This window comes from Miniopterus natalensis, chromosome 9 (assembly GCF_054644295.1).
Source record: "Miniopterus natalensis isolate mMinNat1 chromosome 9, mMinNat1.hap1, whole genome shotgun sequence".
Lineage (NCBI taxonomy): Eukaryota > Metazoa > Chordata > Mammalia > Chiroptera > Miniopteridae > Miniopterus > Miniopterus natalensis.
Window position 1 is genome coordinate 27,590,846 of NC_142089.1, and position 25,348 is coordinate 27,616,193.

The following is a 25,348-nucleotide window of genomic DNA, read 5'->3' on the forward strand; positions in this document are numbered from 1 at the left end:
TGTTTCCTTGCTGGTTTGTAAACCCTTGCAGCCCTTTGAGTACTGGGTGGAACTGGCCCTCTCCCAGCCACCTGGCTCTAAGGGCTTCCAGAGCCAGCGGGGAAAGCCGTTGAGTTAGTTCAGCAGTTAGTACTTGGAAGCACAAAGCTGTTGGGCATGGCTCACCCTAGGTTTATTATTTTTATACAGTAAGTCCTCAACAACTTTAAGTATAATGAAATCCACTTTAACATAGGCTAATTGATAGAAACGAGTCAAGTTCCAACGTTATAACTAAATGACACTGAATGAAACACTATTCGAGGAGCTGCCGTGGAGGAACATTGCCACAGTGGCTCCAAAGCAGCTTCGAGAACTTGGCCAGGGTATCTTTGCTTGTGACGAGGCTGCATCACAATGGCCTATGAAAATGTAAACCTTTTTTCTTTTTCATTGCCAGTTAACATGCACAATCGGCACTTCCATTATTATATCCTCACTGGGATAGTGGTCAAGATGGACACACTGGAGTTTTAGATTGAGTCAAAATAGTCCCACTTCAAAACAACCGAGTCAGAACAGCTGCATCAAAATGCCCCTTGTTTTGAATGTTTTGAGTGTCAGAATGCAGACTGTATTTCTTCCTCTGTTTTAGGGTCTTAGGTCCGGATCAGCGCTGTTGAGGGAAAGAAGAAAACTACTGGACTTGAGGCTGGTGCTACTGTGTGTTAATGGAAGATTCGGAAATTTAGGGGATGGGAGGAGGGGAAGGAGAATAAAACCACTTGAATAGGGAAACAGAAATTGGTTCGGTCCAGTTTTATGTCATACATGATGGCTGTTGGAAGAGCTCACTTAATTCTACCCGTAGTCACTCCCACCAAACACCACTTCTTAGTCTGTCCAAAAGTCTCCATGATCATGGACCACATTCCCATTTCTCTCCATGGGTATTTTATTGACGAAAATGAGTTTCAGGAATGTGACACCTTAACACTATCTTCATTTATCCTTAACTTGTGGTTTGTGTAATTTTATAGCTGTTTCTGAGTTTAGGTGGTGTATTTGACTTAAGAGAGTAGCTGTTTAGAGTCATCAGCTAAATCATTGTTTTATACGATGACACAGATTATGGCCAATTGCTGAAGTAATAGCTAGGTGCATAGAGAAGGCATTCACAGCCTGTAATTACATTCATGCAAGGATCTGCCATCTTAATTTAGCTGACTGGTCATGTTAGCAAGCGAAATTTCAGAGGTGCTAACCCTTGCGACTGAGATCGGAGAGTTTGTTACAGAAAACTACATCTTCCTTAGGCAGTGTTTGAGACAGATTTATTAGGGACACAACCATGAGTAATACACAGCCTTGCCCTCAACATGTTTACTAGTTAAGCTCAAATCTAGCTTTCTTAACTGCATTGTGTTTCTGTATATTGCTTTTAATGTTTTAATGCAAGCTTTTTTACATTTGTGATCTCAGTTTCCCCAACAAGGCGGGTTAATATGATGATTTTCCTGTTTCATGGATAATTAAACTGAGGCCCAAGGTGTCTAAGTCAGTTGGCCCAGCTGCATACTTCAGCTAAATGAAGTACGCCTTGATTCTAAGCATTTTTTGTTTGTTTGTTTGTTTGTTTGTTTGTTTAAATAAAAGAAAGGTCTTTACAGCTAGTTAGTTGTGAATCTAGAACTGGAACCCAGGTCTCCACGCCTTACCAGATCTGTCTCCTGTCTTTCTAACAGCCCATGCTGCCTGCCCATAATGAAGCCCAATTTTAGGTGACTTCTAATACCCACCACCCTTCCTCAACCACTAGCTTACTGCCCTTGTTTATTTTCTCTGCTGCACACACGTGCGATTTGTGAGGTTGCTTTGCTTACTTATTGCTGCTTTCCTCTGCTACATGATAAGTGCCAGGACAGCAAAAATGTCTGTCTTCATCTCCGTTCCCCAGTGCTTGCGCATAGTAGGCACTCAGTATTTGTTGAAAAAAATAAACTGAAAAGGAAAATTGTTTTTGTCACTGTAGCTAGAGTTTGCATCATTGAACTTCAGCTCCCAATTGGGTGGGTTTGCAGCCTCCTCAGGATCCTGTTCTCTTTCCCCCTGAAGACTGGAAGCGGATTACAGTACTAGGGGTGGGAAACCAGATGAGTTTTTGACCCCATGAGCCTCCCGCTACTTTCAGCACACAGATCGTAGAGAGATTTAAAGCGTGTCTATCTTGGAAGGAAGGCAAGGAAAGATTGAGACCAGAAAACAATGTTTTGGTGAAAATCTCACCCAGCTATCCATAGTTTAGTTGATAGATTTTTGACCTAACGTACCTCTATCTTAATGTTACTGTGCTATGACACAGAAAACCTCTGCTTTATGAACACTTTTGATAGCTCCTGGTTCATTTTACAGATCTGTAAGCTCTTAGTGTACATTTCTGCTGGAAGCCTTCTAAGACTACAGTGCACACCCAGCACTTTCACTGACTATTTATTGAATTGTGAAAGGATGAAGTGACAAGCGTTCTCCTCTGTGGTTATGCATTATATATATATTTTAAAAATATTCCCTTTTTTATTTCAGAGGAAGGGAGAGGGAGAGAGAGACAGGAACATTATGATGAGAGTCATTTATTGGCTGCCTCCTGCGCACCCCCTACTGGGGATGGAGCCCGCAACCCGGGCATGTGCCCTGATCGGGAATGGAACGTTATCCCCTGGATTCTAGGTCGATGCTCAACTGCTGAGCCACGCTCGCCGGGTGCATTGTAGTTCTTGATCAATGGAGTCTTTGGAAAAGAGGTTTCAGAGATTTTAGTTTATAGTTCTCCAGTCTCTTAAAGACCTGCATAGAGTAGATTCTTAATAAATTTTATTGTTAATACATTGTCTATACATTTTACTGGATCTTAAAAGAAAGAGCCCTCTAGATAGTCAGAAGCAGAACAAGGCCTAGCACCCAGCTCCTCTTTCCTCCAGCTCAGTTCCCAACACCGCATGCTTCTGCCTCCATCATTCCTAAGAAACACTTGGAAAAGTGTCAGTCAGTATGCTGAGCATGTATTTGGAACCACATTAAGAAACAGACCAACCAGTGTTTCTGGCCCCATCCCCAGAAGTTCTAACTTAATTTTTTTTTTTTTAAATGTATCTTTATTGATTTCAGAGAGAGAGAAACATCAATGATGAGAGAGTCATTGATCGGCTGCCTCCTGCACACCCCTGACTGGGGATCGAGCCCCCAACGCAGGCATGTGCCCTGACCAGGAATTGAACTGCCGTCTCCTGGATCCCAGGTCGATGTTCAACTGCTGAGTCCATGCCCAGCTGGGCCTAACTTAGTTTTAAAAGCTCCCCAGGTGAATCTAAACCAGTGGTTCCGCAACTTTCAGGTGTATAGGAATCATTTGGAAGGCTTGTTAAACCCAGATTGCTGGGCTCACCCCCAGAGTTTCTGGTGCAGTAGATCTTGGGTGTGGCCCAAGAATGTGCATGTCTTATAAAGTTCCAGGTGATGCTGATATTGATACTTTGAGAACCACTGTACTAAGCAAAGTGACCAGAGCAGGTATTTGGAAACTTCCAGCCTTGTGACTTTACGGGCAAAGGACCAAGTCTTCTTGCCTAGCATAGAGTAAGTAGATCCTTAGTGTTTGATAAACTGGTAAATTGGTAACAACAAACAGGAAAGCTCACTAATCAAACAGTTGCCTCGTCTTCATCCTTGAAGCTCATGGGTTGAGGAGGGAGAAGTACTGCAAGGAGATCACAGATGTTCTCCCACTAATGAGGTGGTTAGGGAGTATACCAGCTTGACGTAGTAGGGCTGATTTCATCTCACTTGGCAGCTGCCACTGTCTTAAAAGATGAGAGCCCAGGGGCCATCATCAATCTCCAGACCTCTGAAGGGAGATGGAGTACATGTGGACAGTGTGGGCTTGAGAGCAGAGCTAGGACGGTGGAATAATGCAAGAAATACCTTCTAAAGGTAGAGCCTCCAATAGTGAATTGGGGTGCTTCGGTGTGTGACGAGCCCCATTACTGCAGGCGTGCAAGCCGAGCCTGGACGCCTACTTGGCAGGATGCTTGAAAGTCCTCTAGCCCTGGGATTCTCTGGTTTGGCACCATCCTGCTCTAGTTGTCGCTATCTAAGTCTGAAGTCTACCTGGAACCCCACATTCTCTGGGCCCTCTCATAACCCAGGACACAGAACAGATCCCTGTCCATTGAAGTGGGAGGAAAGGCCAAGGAACATCACGAGAATCTGTGCCTTCCCATACGAACCCAAATACTGAGAAATTTCCTTAAGCTTCTATTTTTGCCTCCTGGGTGCCCTCCCCAGTGCCTGGGATAGGCAAAGTTTGCTGGTGGCCATGCTGCTGATGGTCAGGAGGTGCCTGGTTTGTACCGGAGGAGGGGAGTGGTGGCCCTCCTCTACCAGGAGGGGATGGGGGCCCATGTGCCAAACAATGGGAGATAGGATGGGGGAATATGTTAAGTAACAGGCAAAGGAATGTGGGGTTATCGTGTCTGTTTAGCTGGGTCCAGACTAGAATGCTGGGTAACTGCTGGGCTGGATGAGTCAGTTTGACAAAGGCTTCTCAGATTTGGGAGGCCATTCTACTTCCCCCTCTTCATTCTCTTTCTCTTCCTCACTGTAAGCTGTCCCTTGAGTTCTATTCTGAACCCTTAATGTTTTTTCCATCTCACTGAGGACAGTTTGCAAACCCTCCCTGGCTTGGCCTGGATGGGACTGGGCCCAGGGCCGGCTCAGGCAAGCTGGGGAAAGGAGGTGGCTCCCAGCAATAAGCAACCCACAGAATTGTGTCTGTTATTTAAGAAAAGTTTCTGGGTTTTCGGCTAATTGCAAAAATACATAATGGATGCTTTTCGCATCTGCTAGTTATTCTGGAACAGGCCTGCATCCAAGAGCAAACTTTAAACAAACAATAAGATTATGATGCTTAACTATTTCAATGTGTAACAGAAAAGAAAGCCAAGGCCCCAAAAGTTACATTAACACACATGCACTCAGACACAAGCAATCACACCAGTAGATACATGTGCATACAAACATCTAGATGTACATGTTGGCACCAGTGCGCACAAATGCTTGCTTGCGTACCAGCACCAGTACACACATACATGCACAACTCCCACACGTGTGCAGTCACTGGCTCCAATATACATATCTCAGACACAGAAATGCACATACACACATTGATATATATGTATATACACTTACACAGTTCAGTCACACAACCCCAGGCACACGCATTCTCACAAATTATTTTTACTGCAACCAGTGGTCCTCCTGGGTGGGAGGGTAGGAGAGTGGTAAAGGGAGCTTTCAATTCAGGGGATCCCTGTGTCTGGGTAGAATTGGGTGCAGTTACTCAGTATGGCCACCAAGGGGCGCCCAAGATCCATCCTGTATCCGCCTTTCCGGGCTTACGCGGGCCGGCGGATGGTTTCTGCGCTCAGGAGCGTGCTCCTTCCCGTCCTGGATCCCCGCAGAGAACTGGAAGGCTCTTTGCTCCCAGCCCAACCTTCTCCGATCCGCTGCACTCATTCTCACCTTTTCCCTCTCCCAAACCACTGGAACAACCACAACTCTCCTCCCTCCCAGCTGAATGCTTACTTCAGAGCCCCCGCTCAGTCCTGAGACTGCTCCTTGGAGAACTGGCTCTGTCCGGTCTTGATTATAATGTGGCCTCTACAGAATGCTTCCCTTCCAGGAGCAGCTGTCAAAATCCCACCTATTTTTCAGAGTCTACTTCAGCACCTCCCAGAGATGGACTGCAAAAATTAACAATGTGGTAAGTATCTAATGAAGGAGTTAATGCCCAACTGAGCATTTCACTCCGCCTTCCCCACTCACCCCAGCTGCAGAGGCCTCCCACCCCTCCGCACCTTCCTCCCAACTTTTCCATGTGTGGTTCTATGAAACAGATCCTGGCTTCAAAACACAAGCTAGGACAGAAAGACCCAAGATGTCACGCATGAAGTGCATCCCTTTCCCATCCCTGACTGACAGGTAGCTATCCTAGGACCAGAGAACTCACCCCTCCCTGAGCACTCCTCTTCACTGGGTGCTCAGACTTCCAGCAAGTTCCTCTGTGCTCCTTCTCCATAAACATTTTCAGAGCTCCTTCGTGACAGGGGTGGTGGCAGGCTCTGAACAGACAAGACTTCTGCCCTTCAAATAGCTAACAGTCGGTGAGGGCATTTGGTGAGGGCATTTAACCAGAGCAGCAAGCGGGGGAGAGCGCAGCAAGTACAAAGCACAGGGGAGGGAGGGGTGAACTTCCCAGAGGAGTGAGGCGGGAGTCAGGGAAACATTTACAGAGGGGGTGAGAGCTGAACAGAGACTCAGGAATGAGTAAGGCCAATCATTGCAGTTCTGTTTGTTGCATGTTTACTGTGTTCGTGACTGCTAATCCTCATAGAGGAAAAATTCTAAGCCAGGTCTGCCTGTCTGCAGTCTGACAGCTTAACCACTAGGCCAAAACACCTCTTATGACATAAACAAAATAAGAGTTTGGGGGCAGGCTCGGTGGGGGGGAGATGCCAGGTGTATTAGTTTTCTATTGTATAACAAGTCATCGCAAACTTTGCAACTTTAAACAACATCCACATGTTAGTTACCTCACAGTTGTGTTGGTCAGAAGTCTGGGTTCTCTGCTCACAAAGCTGAAATCAAGACATCAGCCGGGCCTGGCTCTCATCTGGAGGCTTAGGAAAGAATCCACTTCCAACCTCATCCGCACTGTTGGCAGAATTCAGTTCCTTGGGATTGCAGGACTGATGGTCACGCTGCTGTGGTCAGCGGGGCCTGGTCTGCAGCGGAGGAGAGGAGGGGTGTATTCCAGGCCACTAGCATTAGCGGGGCGCTCTTGGTGCGAGAGGCTGGGCTCAGGTCCGTCTCACATGTCCCCCTCACCTTTTTCCAGACAACGAAGGCAGAGAGAATCTCCCTCATGCTTGGAATCTCTGACTTCCTTGCTGTCACCAGCCGGACAATCGAGTCTTCTGTGCTTCGTTTATAGGTGCACCCCAAAAGTTAGAAACTAATAAATTGTGTTTTTCATGTAATTTTGTTAGTATCATTCACTGCAGAGCTGGTAGGTACTAGGCTGCATTTCCTTTCTTATGACACTTTCTTTTCCCCAGTTCCCGCCCTTATCTTTCCCTCGTGTTTATATCCAGCCTTTCTTTCATCCAGGCCCCTCGCCCCAGAGCCCTCTTTCCAAGGCCCTCTGCTCTCTCCAGTCTGGTCTGCTAGTGTCCAACCTGCTGCACAGCCGCCACCCTGACTTCTTTTCACAGCTTTCTGTGTGGCATCCTCGCTTTTCTGAGACTCACGTTTTTCTCTTTCGTGATTTATTTCCGTTTGTCCAGGGCACACCCTCCAAGTGCCCACTTAAGGAAGGGTGCACGGGACGTCAGTATCCTCACTCCTTCTATGTCTCCACGTGCCCTTGTTCTATCCTTGTAATGGATGGCTCAGCCTAGGTGGAATTCTACATTGAAAACTATGTTCTCACTCTGGCGTGTGTGGCTCAGTGGTTAGCACGTCGGCCCACACACCGCAGGGTCGCAGGTTCGATTCCTGGTCAAGGGCACATGCCTGGGTTGCGGGTTCGCTCCCCAACCCCCTGGTCGGGGCATATGTGGGAGGCAACCAGTCAATGTGTCTCTCTCACATCCATGTTTCTCTCTCCCCCCCATTCCCTTCCACTCTCTGAAAAGCAATGGAAAAAATATCCTCAGGTGAGAATAACAAAAAAAGAAAAAAGAAGAAAGAAAGGAAGAAAGAAAGGAAGCTGTGTTCTCTCAGCACTTTGAAGCATTTCTCCAGTGACTTCCAGCATCCAGCTTTGCTGCCAAGAATTTGAAGGCATTCCAGTGCCCATCCCTTTGTGACCTGTTTTTCTTTCTTTTCTTTTTTTCTCCCCTTTGAAAGCTTTTAGATCCCTTCTTTCTCCCTGTGTTAAAAAATGTCAGGATATTGTACTCGAGTGTGGGTCATTTTTTCCTTTCATTTTGGGGCACATACTGAACTCCTTTAACATGAAGACTTAATGAATTTTGTTTATGGGGAGTTTTCTTATGTAACATTTAAATAATTCTCTATTTTTAAGCTGTGTTTGCTGAATTCACAGTTGTTGGATTTTTAACTTCCTTTATGTCTCTCATATTTTCTCTCATATTTTCTACCTCATCTTTTTATTTCACTCTCTGAGAAATTTTCTTCAGTTTAAAACATTCTGTTATCTATTAATTTTTAAAGCATATATACAGGGTATCCTGAAAAATGTATACACACTTTGAATAATTGTAAAGGCAGTGTTTATTAAGTGGAATGTATTTTAATACATTCCATTTTCAAAATGTAACAATCAGCTGTTAAGTATGTATACATTTTTTGGGACACCCTGTATATATATATATACACACACACACACATATATATATACACACACACACATATATGTATACACAAATATATATGTGTATGTACACATATACATGTACATATATTTATTTAAAATTTCAAGAGCTCTCTCTTGTTCTCTGATGGTTTCTTTTTTCTTCATACCATCCAGTGGTTTTTTTTTTTTTTTTTTTAAATATATCTTTATTGATTTTAGAGAGAGGGAGGGAGAGGGAGGGAGAGATAGAAACATCAACGATGAGACAGTCATTGATTGGCTGCCTCCTGCACGCTCCCTACTGGAGATCGAGCCCTCAACCTGGGCATGTGCCCCGAATAGGAATCGAACCACAGTCTCCTGGATCATAGGTCGATGCCCAACCACTGAGCCACACCTGGCCAGGCCTATCCAGTTTTTATTGACTCTCTGTGAGGATGTTAATAGAATAGAAACATTTTTTTTAGTTATTTTCTGTTTTGTTGTTGTTTGTTTGTTTTGCATTATTTCCATTTCCTCTGAGGTCATTTTGTTTGTTTGTCTTACTCTCTTTCAGTTGGAGGCTTTCCTCAAATGTTTGGTAATCTGTGTCCATTTACATCTAAGGATGAAGAACTGAAAAGCTTGCAGATTAGCTAGTGTGCCTCAGGTTGATGAGGCTTCACTATAGCAGGGGACTTCCTTCCCCCTCCCACCCCAAGGCCAGAACATGAAGGTCTTTCTTCTGGGGACATTAGATTTCTCTGGGAAGCCCCTGACCTCTCACTTGACGAGCAGACCCTGGTCTCTCGGTGCTCTGTGCCCAGGGAGGGGGAGAGACTCTCCAACATTCAGATTTTCAGTTATCCCTGTTTTTAAGCTCTGCGTCTTGCTGGTTCCGCCAAGGATTCCTCTCGGCTCTTCCTTTCTTGTCTCTGCCCATGCAACACAAGGGCTTTCTCTGCCTGCTACAGCAGTTACCACTCCCCCATCTGCTTTCTATTGTTCTGAAATTTGTTGTTAGCATCTTGTCTACTGAGGTAATTTCACCCATTATCTTTATGGCTGTGGGTTTATATCTCTTTTATTCCTCAGAAGTCATTTTAGAAGGCTCTCAAGAGAAAGGGGGATTAGACAAGCAGTCAGTTTATCATCTGCAGTGACATGTCAGCCTAAGCACTTTCCGCTCTCCGTCTCCTTACCACCCTGGCCCAACCGTGTCATCCTCAAAGTGTACCTCTGAACGCCCGTGTTCACTCCCTGCTCCTCCTGTAGTCCCAGGCACCTCTTCCTCACCTTTCTAGGCAGGACAGTCCTTTCCCCTGAAGGCGCATGTCAGGCGAGGACTTCTAGGAACACGGTCCGACTGGTTCAAAGCTGAGAAAGGAAGCGTGAATAGTGAGATTTCAGTTCTAGGGCGGTCTGGGGAAGCTGTATCTCAGACATGAGCACAGTTCTTATATGTTTTAAGGCCCCCAAATGACACCACATTACTCACTGGTGATAATAGCACGAGAGTGACTCTCCAAGGCTGAGACAGGCCAGCTGTGCTAGAGAGGCTGCTGCCACCCCACCCCACCCCACCCCACCCCCTCTGTCCCCAGGCCTGGGCATGAAGCCTGTGATCGCTGAGGGGCCATTGCTGCCCCTGACCTATGAGACTGTAAATACTGTTTGCCCTGGAGGTGGCCCTGCATCCCAGGCCTCCATGGGACAGACCTACTGGACCTGGGTGATAGCCCTAAGACTGGCCCGCCTGGTGTGCCCGAGTCCTGGAGGGCTCCGCCTAGGATCCCCAGCCAACAGGATGCGACCAACCATCCTGGTTTGCTCACTACTGAGGCTCTTCGGAGGATGTGAGGTTTCAGTGCTAAAACTGGAAAGTCCTGGGGAAATGGGGAGGATGAGTCACCCTACCAGCAGATGACTGTTCCTCTGCCCCCTCCTCCCAGCCCCCTCTCTTCATGCAGGTTTCCGTAGAGGAAGGTTTGGGGCCTCGCTGACTGTTCTAAGCTGATTGCCCAGGATCCTAACCAGGCTCCTCTCGCCAGCTCCCAGATTATAGGCTCACTCCCACTCTCTCCCCATCGCTCCTCCGCAGCCTCTCTCACAGGGCCCCTCAGCTCTGCTTGTGCACCAGAAATGAAAGGTGGCGCCTCCAGAGGCAGCTACGTCCCTCACAAAGTGCTTTCCTGACACTTCCCCTCAATGGCCCCAGCCATGACCTGGGGAATCACACAGATCACCTTGGGTTCCTCTTCCTCACATCAGCAACATGATAAAATACTGATGATAAATAACACTTACAGACCACTTTACTATGTGTTGGGTCTCGTGCTGAGCTCTTACTATGTATCATCTCATTTCATCCTCAGAACGACCTTAGAGACAGGCATTATTCCCATTTTATAAATGAGGAGATGAAGAGGCGAACTTGCTCAGCGTCGTTGCTAGTAGAATTGCTGGACTAGAACTCAAACCCACGAGCATCTGATCCGCAGTCTGAGAATTTTAAACGGACTTGAAATGCCCCATTTAAGTCCCACCTCCTCCAGAAAGTCTTTCACAGAAAATCTAACTCAGTGGTTTAGCCCTTTAAAAGACATTACATGTTTACTTGAGAAGTCCAGGGGGGTAGTCCCGAGGCTGGTGCAATGGCTCACAGGTAACAAGGACCGTGACTCGCGCCTCCTACCTCCTCAGCGGCCTCACGGTGCAGGTATAGTGGGTCACACTTTCCAAAGATGGATGGTATGGCATCTCCCATGCTGTTTTCTCTTCTGCAATGTGACCTCCCCATTCACTGATCAAGGGGGAGAGTCCAACGCTCTTCCCCTTGAATCTTGGCTGGCCTTAGTGACTTGTGTAACCAGTAAAATGTGGTGGCAATTCGAACTTTCAAGGTTAGGTCATAAACCTTGTAGCATCTGCCTGGGCCTTTTAAAATGCTTAGTGCTTAAACACTTGCCCTGAAAAACCAGCTACTATGCTGCAGGGCACCCAAGCCCCATGGAGAGGACACGTCCTAGTCAAGGGCCCTAGCTGAGCTCCCACGGGACATCCAGGATCAACTGCCAGCTGTGTGAGTGAGCCATCCAGGACATTCCACCCAGTCAAGACTTTATTTTTATTTATTTATTTTTTAAAATAGATCTTTATTGATTTCAGAGAGAGGAAGGGAGAGGGAGAGAGAGACAGAAACATCAATGATGAGTCATTGATCAGCTGCCTCCTGCACGCCCCCCACTGGGGATCGAGCCCACAACCCAGGCATGTGCCCTGACCGGGAATTGAACCCTGATCGCCTGCATCCTAGGTCGATGCTCAACCACTGAGCTACACCCAGCTGGGCCCAGTCAAGACTTTAGATGGCTCCTGCCCCAGCTTCCACCAGGCTATAACCGTGTAAGAGAGCTTAAGTAAAAATCATCTAGTTGAGCCCAGTCAACCTACAGAATGGTGAGAGATAAGAACAAGTTGTTTTATGATGCTGAATTTGGGGGGTGATTTGTTACATGGCAATAGGTAACTCGACCAGTTGGCTTTCTTCCTCTAGCATGTTGCCTCAAGGTACAAGATGGATGCCTCAGCTCCAGCCATCATGCAAACAACCACATCTACAAGCAGAAGTGAGGGAGTGAGTATGGAGCAAAGGCTTTCTCCTCGAGTGGCTTGAAAGGGGAGGAGAATCTTACCAAGAAGTCCCCCAGCAGAATCCCCCATGTGTTTCATTGGCCAGAACTGGGTCAGGTAGCCTCTCCCAACCACTAGAGAGGCTGGGTACACTCTCTTTAGTGAGAGATAAGCAAGAGAAAAGGAGGCAGGGAGTGACTGTTGGGTGGACAACCAACAATGTCTGCTATACTTGTTGCCGTGGTGGTTGTTCTAGGGGAACAAAGAATCAGGTGGGAAAATGACCCCATGCTAAAGAAGGAGGCTTCACTGCTCCTTTCAGAAGCGAAGCTGCCTCAGTGGGAACAACTTTATTGAAAGCTCCCTCTTTCAACAGGAAGCATAGTGTAACGGCTGGAGTCTTGCTCTGGGAGGCAGGACCTGGGGCTACTGCTTGCTAATGCTGTCATATTGATGGGTCATCTCCCCATTCTGTGCCTCAGTTTTATCATCTGTATGATGAAAAGATTCCTTCTAACTCCTTCAGGCTAGGAGAAGCCAGGGAAGAAGGGAAGTGCTGGATGCTTAATGTGCATAGAGGCTGAGCATCGCCCAAGTCAAGCTCAGCACAGCCTGCCTCTAGCCACAGATGCTGGGATTTGCCAAACAAACCCTAATCACTTAATGAGGAATGAAAATGGTGTCTGGTTCCTCCACTTAATTGCCCCTTTGAAAACAACATATAGTAATCACCATAATCGCCTCATAAAAACCAGAGAATTTGATGACTGACATGCCTCATTTCTGGGAGGAATTAGAGGCAAAATTAAAGCGAGGAATTCCTGGCCTTCCTTAGCCTTGGCTCCCTGGAATCCAGGACTTTGCCCACAGAGAGCCTGCCACCTTGGACAGCCTCCTGGCTCCAGCCAGACAGTGCTCCACTGCCAATGTTTCCTAGCAGACGTGCTCCCTGGGCCTCCTCTGTCTTTGGTACTGCCTGAGGAGGTAGACCAGATATATCAGGAAGGCCTGCCACCCTTAAGAGTTGGATGGAGGCCCTGCAGAAGCACATAGGAACTTTTCTGAGTTCACTTGCAAGATCTGAGCTAAAGGTCCAGGAGGAGATGTCAGGGGACACACAAGCTGTCCCTGGCCTATGGGAAGCCACAGCTCATAGGTTCTCCTAAAGCCATCCAGTCTTGACCTACAAGGGGTGTTCTGACCTCTGGAACATTTACTAAGATACCCTGACAGCAAAAAGACTCCCACTTGGCTCAGCAGGCATCTGTTCTCTTTCATTTCCTCATAATGACACAGAATCAGAGTGTCAAGGTTAGAAGCATCCTCTGGATTTGCCCCTCTAGCTTCTCACCTTGATAGCGATTCCCCCCTCTTCCCTCTCACTCTCCTCTACTCATTCACTCAAAAATATCTCTTAAATCCCTAATGTGTGTCAGAAACAACAATTCTTTTTTTTTTTTTTTTAAATATATCTTTATTGATTTGAGAGAGAGGAAGAGAAAGGGGGAGAAAGATAGAAACATCAATAATGAGAGAGTCATTGATCGGCTGTCTCTTGCACGTCCCCAACTGGGGATCGAGCCTGCAACCCGGGCATCGAGCCCTGAGTGGGAATCGAACCACGATCTCCTGGATCCTAGGTCGATGCTCAACCACTGAGCCATGCCCGGCTGGGCCAGAAACATCAATTCTTACTACAGTAGCCAGACTGGTCCTTTTCAAACCTAAATCTCCGTCACTTTCCAATGGCCTCCAAACCAAAGGGAAGGCCAATGCCCTCCGGGGTCCTGCAGGGCTCTGTGCCCTGCCCCTTGCTCACTCTGCCCCACCCACCCTGGCCTCCTCGCTGTTTCCGCAAAATGCCAGGGAACCTCCTGCCTTGTGGAGAAAGTGAAAGTGAATCTGATATGAAGAGGATATATGAGTACTTGGTTCCAGATATTTCTAAATCCAATTTCATCCTTGCCATGATTTATGAGCCAACTTCCTCCCTCATTTCCCTTACATTAAAGTTGGTGTTCTGTCACTTGCAGCCAATGACCCCTGATAATACCTTCTCCCTTCCTTCACTAAGCCTCTGCAACCGGCCCCCTTCATCTCTGATGCTTTATTACCATAGTCATCAATTTATTCATCCTGTCAATTAGTCAGCACCCATTGGGCATCTGTTCTGTTCCTGGCCCTTGGTTGGATACTGGGACTGTTGCTTGAGGAAATAATTCACATTTCCATGTCTCAAGACTCACAGAGTTAGACATTCAGTACTGAGTCTGGTAGACGGCTGTGACTGAGGGAAGCATAGGAGCTGTAGGAAGTCAGAGGAGGAGATGTATCCCTGTTTGGAAGGCTTCCTGGAGGAGGAGGCCCAAGGTGAGTTTTTCAGATGGGGGTGGGGGTGGAGAGTGGACAAAGGACACTTCAGGCAGAAGAACCTACTTTGTAAGGGTCCAAAGGAGAATGAAAGAAAGCAGCAGCCTGGAGGCAGAGGAGAGGGACACAGGAGATGAACTTATTTGTATTTTCCACCCATGTAACTTCTGGAAGGGGGGGAGCACTCATTTTTTAAGTGTGGAAAGTCCCCAGGGTGGAGTCTCTGAGCAGGGATGAAAAGCAGTGACATTTTACCACAGTAAAGCACTGGAGCGATAATTCTTCCCCCATAAGCTACCCCACCGGTCCTCGGTCCCACCAGAAAAGCCCTGCTCACAGTCGCATCCAGCAGCTGGTCCCAAGTCTGTCGGATCCATCTAAAAATAGGAAGGCAGGGAGTCTAACACCAAGCAGACGGCAGAGAAGCAGCCCAGGCAGGCCTGGGAGGAGCAGAAATATCCCCCCGTCGTAGGAAACATACTCATTACGTTCTGAGCAAAGGCGGTTCACAATGCACCCTGGAGAAAATATGCAGTTATTGCCCCCAAACATGCCAAAGCCCTGCTAATGACTGCACGCCTGCTCGGGAGGCTTAAACCGTTCCAGATGCTGCTTCTTGCCTCTGGGAGAGCTCTCCCTTCTTCCAGCCTGAAGAGCTCTGGGCTCTCCGACCTGCCCAAGTCTCCCTCCCCTTAACCCCTCCCCAATTGTCCCCACCCTGAGAATCATCCAAGGTAGCAGAACATAAATTGAACATTTGGTGGGAGGTGACTAAAGAATGAAAGCCTCCTCTCCCGGTTCTCTAAGGGAGAAACTGAGGCTGGAGCTGGTCAAGATGATTGCCCAGGTCCCCCAGCCAGACAACCCTTCGCAGGGTGTTATTTCCTGGTCTCTGCTTGGGGAACTTCTCAGATGGGAACCCGTGCTTCTTACTGTGAAAATACTTGGTCTTTTCTAACTACCCCTCTATGTGTTCGGGGATTCCTGTGCCTGGATCCACAAGCAATGAGTCCCAGGCCTTCAAGGAGCTGAGAGCCGGTGAGCAGGCAGACACCTATGAGCGTATACAAGGCAGAGAAGAGTGCTTTCTGCAGAAACTGCCCTGTTCAGTTGCCTCCAGTCTGGGCTGCCAGCCTCCTCTCTCCTCTCTTTGTAGCAGACATTGCTCAGGGTCCTTTACCTCCTTCCTAAGGGAACCCAGTTTTCCCGGGATCCACTCTCTTCCACACAGCAACCTGCCTCATGGGAAAGTGACCCACTCCCAGTCCCTGGAGTAAGCAGGTTCTGATTAGTCCTGGTCAAACCAGTAAGACTTTCCTCCTTGCCAGTGACTGGTTTAGGAATGAGAAAGCGACCCGATTCTGGCCAACATTGGGGAGGGAAGGGGAGCTTTCCTGTCCTAAGAAATTTAGGCATGGGAAGAGACACCTGTCTGCTGGATACCTGGCACTCAGGTGTTGTAGTTCTGGGTGCTGTAAGAATCTTGTCACCAGCCTGAAGATGAAGCCAATCTGTGAGGGACAGCACAGCCAGGAGGACCACTGAGAAAGGGAGCCAGAGGCCTAACCACATCCTGCCTCTGACCTTCTTGTCAGGGAGAAAATATATTTCCCTACATCCTAACTCACTTTGAGTTGAGGTTTTCTGTTACGTGAAGCCAAAAACAGCCTAAATGATAAGGCCCTTCCGGTCCACCGTCCACATTGCCAACGCAGCGGCTATTATAAAACAGGAATCTCATCACATCACTTCCTGACTCCAGCCCATCAGTGGCTACTTTTAGCAGTTAGGACAAAGGCTTTATTTCATGTCTCTTCTCCCTGCACAACACCTCCACCTTCCTAGACAAATGTGAGCCACTGAGAACAGGACCTTGGTCTTCATCACTGCTCCCTGGGGCCGAGCAGAGAGTTGGCTACAGAGCAGGTGCTTAGAAATACTGTGGGATAAATGCAGAGAAAGAGGAGCTGCGGGCAAAGCCTACGCTCCACCTTTGGCTCTGCACTGACTTGCCTGGGGACTTTAGGCAAGTCACTCCCCTTTCTGGACCTCAATACCCGAAACCGTAAGAAGGCACATTGGACTAAAGCAGCAGCTGAAGAAAGGGAGTGAAAATACCCCTTGGCTACTCTGTGTGACAGTACTTGCGCTTTTGGGATCCACTAATGGCTTAAAAACAGAAACGACTGCAAAGCGTTGAAATGTGGGCACTTACCAGTCACAGCAGCATCAATAACCACTCGAAAGACATTCATATCTGTGTGTGAGACACGCTGTGCTTCCTCTTTACACACAGCCCTGGGTGCCACGTGGCTCTCAGATGCCTGGCCTTTGCTAAGGGGCCTGTGGGGCCGGTTGGGATTCACTGGCCCGGATGATCTCGGGGTTCTTCAGGCAAGAGGGGCTGATGGGTCTAACAAGGGCCGCAGGAGTTGTACGAGTCGCTCAAGATCACGCAGAAAACGAGCGGTGGATTCCAGGGCGCTCTCTGCCAGCCTGGGCTCCCTGGGCTCAGCCAGCCTGTCTGCAGCGGCAGCCCCCCAGCCTTCCTGGAGATGAGAAGCGGGGAGGTCCAAGAGCCCCGAGGCTGCCTGGAGTGCAGACGAGGCGGACGGCAGTGCGGCGCGCTGACAGCCCCACACGACACGGAACACGCTTCCGATGCTGGCATGCGGTTTGGGAGCGGCTGGAATGACACCCTCAGGGCTGAGCCGACATCCTCTGAGTCTGGGCCCTGCTAAGGCCAGGACCACACGGGCGGTCTCGCTCTGGGTCGCAGGGCTGAGCAGAGAGGCAGGGAGGGCAGGAGGCAGACTCCGAGCTGGAATCAGGCACAGGGACCTTTTGTCTTTCCAGACACGCGGGTATTTGTTAGCTCTTTCATTCGTTCATTCGTTCGTTCATTCAGCAAGGTAGTCAGTCAGTCACTCAACAAATGCTCAGAGGCGCGCAGCTCGCAGCCTGGCATAGGGCCCAAGGATGAGCTGGGCACAGAGGGAGGCAACCCAGAACGTGCTGAAATCTCTGGGTGCGCTCGGGCCAGAGGCGCCGGGGGCTTTTTGCCTGGGGAAAGAAGGAGAAATTGGGAAATGTTTTCTAAGAATAAAGTGGTTATTTTCTGCGAGCTGTTCTCAAGGGCCCAGGAGGAGCACACCAGACAGGTCAGGGAAGACTGGAGCTTCTGGCAGAGGGGCGGGTGAGAGGAGGGGCAGAGTTCCTCCTCTGCATCTGGATGGGAAACCCTCAGGGTTTTTGTTCGCTGGTTTGTTATTTGTTTGACAATGTGGAGGTGCAATCTTTCAGAGGTTCAGATGGACTTCTTGTTAATGAAGATCTTAGGAATCAAGGGGCTGATAGGAAAAATAAATGAGACTGTATTTGTATATAGAGATGGCAAAGCGGGTTGTGCTCATGTGGGTTAGCAAAGGCTCCGAGTGGGAGAGGACCTGGCCTTGGGCTGAAAGCAGCTCTGTATAGACTGTGTGTGTTCCAGGGGGAGCCGGGCCCAGGGGGGTGGTGAGAAATGAGGCAGGCGGGGCTGCAGGCCGTGTGGCGCCTGCCAGCCATGTTAATGACCCGGCTGACTCCTGAGATGATGCGGAGCCACTGAAGGTGCTTAAGTGGCCGTAAGGTCATGCTAGCTGCTGAGTAGAGAAGGAATCAGAGCGGGAGGCAGTGAGCCAGCCAGGAGGCGGCTGCAGTGGGCAGTGTGAGTACCAATACTGGCCTGAACGAGGACTGAGACAGGGGACAAGAGGAGAGTGGATCTGAGAGAAATTTCTGAGAAATGACAGGTCTCAGGTGACTGGACATGGTCGGAGAGAAAGGAGTGGAGAATGATGGCCAGTTCTTGGACTTGAGACAGAGTCGGTGTTTAAGCCATTCTCTCAGATGGACGGCTGGGGGTTTCTCTCTGTTCTGGTCTGCAGTGAATGGGACCGAAGGGACCAGGGCCCCCCTCTACTCTCTCAGCCTCCAGCCTCTTCCCTCGCTACCTATCTGCTTCCACACTGATCTAAACTAGTGTCACCATGTCATTCCCCTGCTGAAGTGTTTTCAAAGGCTCCCTATTGTGTCTAGAAAGATCTGAGCTCCTTAGGTGGGCAAATAAAGTCACTTACAATCTAGCTTCTTTGTCTCGTTTCCTTGACCCTCTACATTAGCCACGGTGAATAGTAATAGTAACAACAACAACACAACAGCCTACACTTACACAGCATTGGCATGTGCCTGGCAGCGTCCTAAGAACTTTACATATATTAGCTCATTCTTAGTGGAAAAACACTGGAAGTCTCACACTTCCCAGAATGGACCATATCCTCTCTTGCCTTCAGACCTTTGCACCTGCAGTTTTCTTGTCCTGGTGTCCAACTGTCCTTCCAGCTGTCTGACACAGATTTATTGACCATCAGCTTGTGTCAGGGACTATACTAAGTGAGACATAGTGCCTGAGTCTAGTGTGGAGACAGGACACATGAAGAGTCAATAAGGTAAGTGCAGTGACGGAGATGTGATGGGAGCACAGAGAAGGAGCCCCTAATGCGGCCTGGCCTCTGCCCCACCTGACCAGCTGAAGCTCTAACCCTCCAGGAAGTCTTCCTGGCTGCACCAGACTGGGTGAGGTTCCTCTTCTGGGCCTCTGCAAGTTGCTTCTCTGCCCATATTACACACTGACCACCCAGAATGGGGAGTGACTGTGTGGCTGCCCCCTCCTGAGCACAGTGAAGGCAGAGAACAATCTGACTTATCACTGACCACATCCAGGGTGATCTGGACACAGATCCTTAGGATCTGCTGAATGGAAGCTCTTGAGGAATGAAGAGTCACAAGGAAGGCCATCCTCTTTCTGGGTTGTTCCCTGATGCTCTCCCCAGAGTCAGGGCTACCCTTGTCCCTCTTTTTGAGCCCAGCTCAGGCCCCTGGGCCCAGAGGGTGCTCCCTCCACAGGAGTCAGGCCCTGCAGATAAGGCTGGGGCTGCTGCTTTCATCCCTAGCTCAGGAGCAGCCTGGTTAGAAAAGGCCACACCAGGATGGTGCCCAGCATCTCCCAAGCCAGGCTGGAACTGTCCACCCCAGGCTTCTGAGGAAGGAGCAATATCTTGGTCAGCTCTAGTTGTGGAGGTAAGAGGGAGGGGTCCTGCAGCAGCCCTCAGGGTCCCTGGGTGGCAGGGGGTAGGATGGGCGTTTTCTCTGAGATTTCCTTTCTTTCCTGAGCCCCTTCTGCAGCCTTGGGGCTATGGGATAAGTAGATGTTGTGATGTGTGTTTTTTTTTAAAGAATAAATGACTATGCAGCAGTCCAAAACTAGAGGAATATTCTTCAATATTCCAGAAAGCCTTATGGGCCTGGCAATAACTCAGGCTGGCCCTTTTGCCCTTTGTTGGGTTAACACAGCTCTTTCTCCCCAGAGCTCTGGAGGGGAAATCACAGGGCCCTCCTAGAGGGGCTGCAAATCTCAGGGTAGAGACCTGAACCGACTTTCAGCCTAAGCCCCTTCTCCCAGGCAGAGTGGTTGGGAGGCTCTGGCTCCCAGCCTCTGCTCCTTGCCTGGAAGTGCATCTTGGCTGTGGTGCCTCTGCTGAGGTGGGGCTGGGGGCAGGGAGCCTTGGGGGCCAATGCTAACAGCTTTGCACAGGGTGGGAATTTCCACTCCTATCTAGGGAGCCATCAATGCTGTGTGCCCTGACCTGGGCCTTTGGCCTCCAAAGGGCAGTGGGAAGGCCGGCCCCAGGGCCAATCCCTGGCCATTAATCCCTCCTGCCAGTCCGAATATCCACCCAGCATGGTCAGACAAAGGACTGCCCAGCCCAGCCACCGTGTTCCTCCCGCCCCAGGGGCTCCACTCAGACACTGGGCCGCCTGGAATCCAGGCCCGTGAGAAAGGAGCCGCCTTCACTGGCTGTCTTATGCCCGGATGCTCAGCCACATCCCATCCGGCCCAGGGCCTGTGAAAAGAGGGCCCAGCCACGCTGAAAACACGGATTAGCCCTTGGGCTACCCTGACACTGGCCTGCTTGGCTCTGGGAAGCAGGCCCAATGGAGGGGGCCAGGCAGGCACAGAGAATTGGTGAAGTCTGGGTTCTCACCCCTTTGGCCCAGCTCCCTGCCCCCACCCTCCTCAGGATTAGCACAGCCAACGGCATATTCAGTGTCATTTATTGAACATATACTATGTTCCAGGCTCTGGACATGAACCAGGAAATTGAAAGTACAAGAAAATCAGTCTGCCATGGAGATAGTAAGTGTTCCTCCACCCCTAGTTTGGAGATGTGAGACAGAGGCTGTGGTAGGGGGCTTCAGAGGGGACTGAATTCAGCCCTAGAAAGGGGGGAAAGATGGTAGCTCTTGGTCTGTGCCTGAGTCTAACCGCAGCATTGTGGAAAATACACAGGCTCTGCAATCACTTCTCTGGCTCTGCCTCTCTCCCTCCCCTCCTGGTTTAATTCTGGATCTCCTATTACCAAGTGCCAGCGTGGGCCAGACCTTTTGTACATGATCTCATTTAAATCTCATAACAATGCTGAGGGTTCATTCGTGTCCCCACTTGGCAGGTGAGGACACTGCAGCTCAAATGAGCAACTGGCCCCAGGTCACTCAGCTCTGGGAGCAGGATCCCATTGCTGCAGTTGCCTGTCTGCCTTCTTTCTGTGTGACAGCATGTCTTGTGTCCAGTACGGCCTGTGCTCAAGCAGTAGAACACAAGGTGGAGAGGGTATGAAGTGGGACGTGTTCATGTATAAACCGGCTGACTCTTCACTGTTGTGGGGTGGGGGACTGGCTTTAGACCTCCCAGTGTGATCTCTTTCCTCTCTGCTTGTACAGCCCCCTCTGCCCCCTCTGCCCACCTCTCTCACAGCCATAATTGTCTGTCCCTCTCTCCACCAGACTGTGAGTCTCTTCACCTCTCTTCCCTGAGTGCTGGCAAAGGGCCTGGCACACAAGTGTTCAGTGAATGATGTGGGCTAAGCTGAGGCAGAACTGAAGGAGGGATGGGTTTGGAGTCCATGTGGAATTGACAGGACTTGAAGATTGCTTGGATGTGGGGGTGATGGGGGAGGGGGGAGCCCAAGACAATATCCATATTTCTGATCTGGGTGGTGAGGGGTAAGGGGTCCATTTGGTGAAATCTGGAATACAGAGGGGAAGCAGGTTGGGGCTGGGGATATGCTAGGTTGAGGGTGATGTGCAGTGGACATTTGGAATATGCTGACCTGGAGGTCAGGACAGAGGCTAAGCATGAAGTTTGCAGCTAGAGCTGTGAGGGCTGGAAGAAAGCTAGAGTAAGTTAGTTCTACAGTCCCGGCTTTAAAATATGATGCTCTTAGAAGAGTCATGGTGCTGGTGCTCTGAACTCTGGGTTTAATTCCAGCTCTGCTACTAGCTGTGTGGAGCGAGGTAAGTCACTCAACCTCTCAGAGCTTTAGTGCCCTCATCTGCAAAATGGGTAACAGTGCCTACCACACAAGATGTTCACACTTAAGTGTGTAATGGGTATAACCTGTCCACCACGTACAAAATGCTCAGTAATGACGGCTGCTATATTATCAGCTGAGACTGGAGCTGAGAGAGGGGACCCTTGAGATTAAGTGTGGATTTTGAAGCCCTAAGCCATAGGCCCGAGTACCTAGAGGCATTTCACATCAGGGCTGGAACTGGGGTGAGGCACCTAGGGGCCCACATTTAAGGAGGCCCGGGCTCTCAAGTACTGGCCCTGCACTTGCACCACCCTCAGAGTGAGTGTCCCCTTAAATTGAGGCCTTGGGAATGCCACGTGCCTGACCTTCCCCCAGCCCTGCTCCCTTGATCTTGCCTCTACCCAAGCCAAGCCTCTTTAAGACAAGGCCCCTTTACCCTTTGGTTTCTGCCAAGCCAGGGCTGCTGGCTCTCCTCTCATTTTAGAGAGGTTTCCTGAAATAGGCTCAGGGTAGTATCACCTGGGGAAGGTGGTGGTGGGTGGCACTTCCCAGAATGAGTTTTTAATAAAGACTGCTAAGATCCACCCCCCAACCCCCCAGGCAGTCCCACTGAGACGTGAGTGTAGCATTTCTGTGCCAATAAGTAGCTCTCTCAGACCTCCAGTCTGTGGAAGCTCTTGGGGTCTGTCTCTCTGTGACCAGTACCTGCTCCTTGGAACTTTGGGCTGTGCAGGCCTGTGTTCTGTGCATCTTCCCAGTGTGCACACTGTGTGTGTGTGTGTGCAATGGAGGAGCCCTTTTTCTAGAACAGAAGGGACATGGAGAAGAGGCAGCCAGAAAAGCAACTCCAAGTTACAGATTTCCAGGGCCCTCCATTTAAAGCAGTCTTCTGCCACTTTTCAAAGGATGCTCACAAGTGTCCCGGATGGGACAGGGTTGTGGGGGAGACAGGAGAAAGAGGGGCTTTGACCATGGAGCCACCAAACATCCGTCCCGCCCGCCACCCCCAGCCAGCTTCCCCCCTCTGCCTTCCCCTCCCCACCCTGCCCTTCTCCATTGCCTAACGTCCGAGCGTGGGCCTGACACTCCCCTGACCAGCACAGGTTAGGACCCTGGAGGCTGGCAAGCCGGCCCTGGACGGCTCTCATCTCTGCCCAGGCTGGGGCTGGAAGGACAGGGAGGAGGCCAGGAAACAAGGGTGGAGGGGACGGGACTCAGCTGGGAGACGCACCACGGGGAGGGGCGCAGAGCGTGAATGGGTGGACTTGTGACTGGCACTGACCCCAAAGCGAGGAGGTGGAGGGAGATCTTAAAGGAAGGGGAGCTGATGAATTCAGGGGGACTGACCCAGTGGGGATGCGGCCGGGATGAGGCTGGGTCTAGAAAAGACTGACCCAAAGCAAGGAGACCAAGGGAGGGGCAAAGAGGGCAGGGGCCTGGGGACGCGGTGAGGGGGTGAGGGAGGCAAAGTAGGGGGAGGCGCGGGCCGGCGGGGAAGGTCCGAGCTCCGGCCGGAGTCGGGCGGGGGAGGGGAGCGGCGTCCATATAAGGCGGGTCGGCGGCCCCGCTCTCCGCGAGCGGCGCGCGCCCGGCGGCGGTCTCCCCGCGACTGCGCGCGGCGCCATGGAGCCCCCCGCCGCCTTCCCCGCCTTCCCCGCCCCGCCCTCCGTCGCGCCGTCGGGGCCGCCGCCGCCGCCGCTCGCGGGAGCCGAGGCCCGGCCGGAGCCCGAGGAGGCGGCCGCGGGCCGCGAGGAGCCGGAGCCCGCGCCGGGCCCGGGCCGGCGGCGGCGGCGGCCCCTGCCGCGCGGGAAGCCGCCCTACTCGTACATCGCGCTCATCGCCATGGCGCTGGCTCACGCCCCCGGCCGCCGCCTCACGCTGGCCGCCATCTACCGCTTCATCACCGAGCGCTTCGCCTTCTACCGCGACAGCCCGCGCAAGTGGCAGAACAGCATCCGCCACAACCTCACGCTCAACGACTGCTTCGTCAAGGTGCCCCGCGAGCCGGGCAACCCGGGCAAGGGCAACTACTGGACGCTGGACCCCGCGGCCGCCGACATGTTCGACAACGGCAGCTTCCTGCGGCGCCGCAAGCGCTTCAAGCGCGCCCCGCCGCCCTTCCCCGCGCCCCCGCAGCCGGGGCCCTACGCGCCCTTCCCCGCGGGCCCCGGGCTGCTCGCGCCCCCCGTCCCCGCGCCCGCGCCGCCCGCGCGCCTCTTCGGCGTCGACAGCCCGGTGAGCCTGCCGCCCGAGCTGGCGGGGCTGGGCGCCCCCGAGCCGCCCCGCTGCGCCCCGCTCGACGCCGCCTTCCCGCCCTGCGCGGCCGCCGCCTCCCCGCCGCTCTACGCGCCCGACCGCCTGGGGCTGCCCGCCGCGCGCCCCGCCCCCGCCCCCGCCCCGGCCGAGCCGCTGCTGGGCTGGGGGCCGCCGGGCGCGCTCGGCGCCCTCGGCGCCCTCGGCCCCGGGGAGGCCTACCCGAAGCCGCCGGGCTACGCGGGACTGGAGCGCTACCTGTGAGCCCTCCCCCGCCGGCAGGGGTCGCCCGGGGTCCTCTCGCCGCCGGGACTGGGGCGCGGAGCTCCCCATCTTTGCCCCTGGGACTGAGCACACGTTACCTCTTTCCATGGGTAGAATCCCACCATCTCTCCACCGGATTGATCCCCCCACCCCAATGCGTGAGCCCCTCATTTCTTATCCTTTCACTGTGAGCCCCTGTCTGTGCGCTTCCCCAGCTCTGTTGTTGGTCCCACGTCCCCAGGCCGATCACCATCCGTGAGTCTCCACCCCAGGTTTCTGGTGAATTCCAAGCCTTCAGAATCCAGGCCTCCCGTCTCAAGCCGCCTCCCTGACTGGCTCCTTATTTCTTCAACCTTCCCTCTTGTTTATACAATAGAGTTGAGACGCCCGGGTTCATGACTCCCTCGCTCACTTCTCTTTATTTCCCACAAATTTGACCCCCACCCCCACTTACCTGCCTGTCCTCAGTTTCTTACTGGGAGAGTGCTCCCCTCCTTCCACACACACTCACCTGGCCGCGCTGGTCCAGGCCCTGGGGACTGTTCTTGGAGATTTCCGAGACAAGCAGCACCAGGGGCTCTGAAAGGGGACTTAGTGGGCTACCCACCATCCGGAAGATTTAGGACTGATTCATTAGATTAGTAGTTTTTAAATTAAAGCTGATTTTATTTGATTAAAAAGAAAGAGGAAAGCTTTCTCTGGGCTCTGTGTGCTGGCTGGTGATTTGGGGGAGTGGTCTGGGGTGAGCTTTGTTCAGGATCTTTGGTTGTCATATAGTGTGAGCCTCTTGTGAAGCATCAGGCAGAGGTTCATGAAGTAGGATTAGGGTGGGATTAACCATAGCCGTGCACATAGTAGGCCTGGTAAATGCCATCACCTGCTGCATCCCAGAGGGTGAGAAGGGTGTGCACATGAGTATATTTGGCCAGTGAGTTTGTCTGCTGTGTGTGATTACTTCCAGCTTCCATGGATAAAGAGGCATTGGCCGCTCCTTCAAGTACTTATTGAATGTGCCAAGTAC

The 25,348-nt window shown here is 51.1% G+C and overlaps 1 protein-coding gene across 1 annotated transcript; it reads left to right on the forward strand.

The window, feature by feature from the left end:
* Nucleotides 1–23,433: 23,433 nt before the first annotated feature.
* On the forward strand, nucleotides 23,434–24,327 carry FOXE3 (forkhead box E3). Its single transcript, XM_087820856.1, has one exon. The coding sequence runs from the start codon at nucleotides 23,434–23,436 to the stop codon at nucleotides 24,325–24,327; it is 894 nt and encodes a 297-aa protein (XP_087676982.1).
* Nucleotides 24,328–25,348: the final 1,021 nt, after the last annotated feature.

Excerpts from the sequence above, each read along its gene's own strand:
- FOXE3 (XM_087820856.1), top strand. The coding sequence starts at position 23,434 with ATGGAGCCCCCCGCCGCCTTCCCCGCCTTCCCCGCCCCGCCCTCCGTC.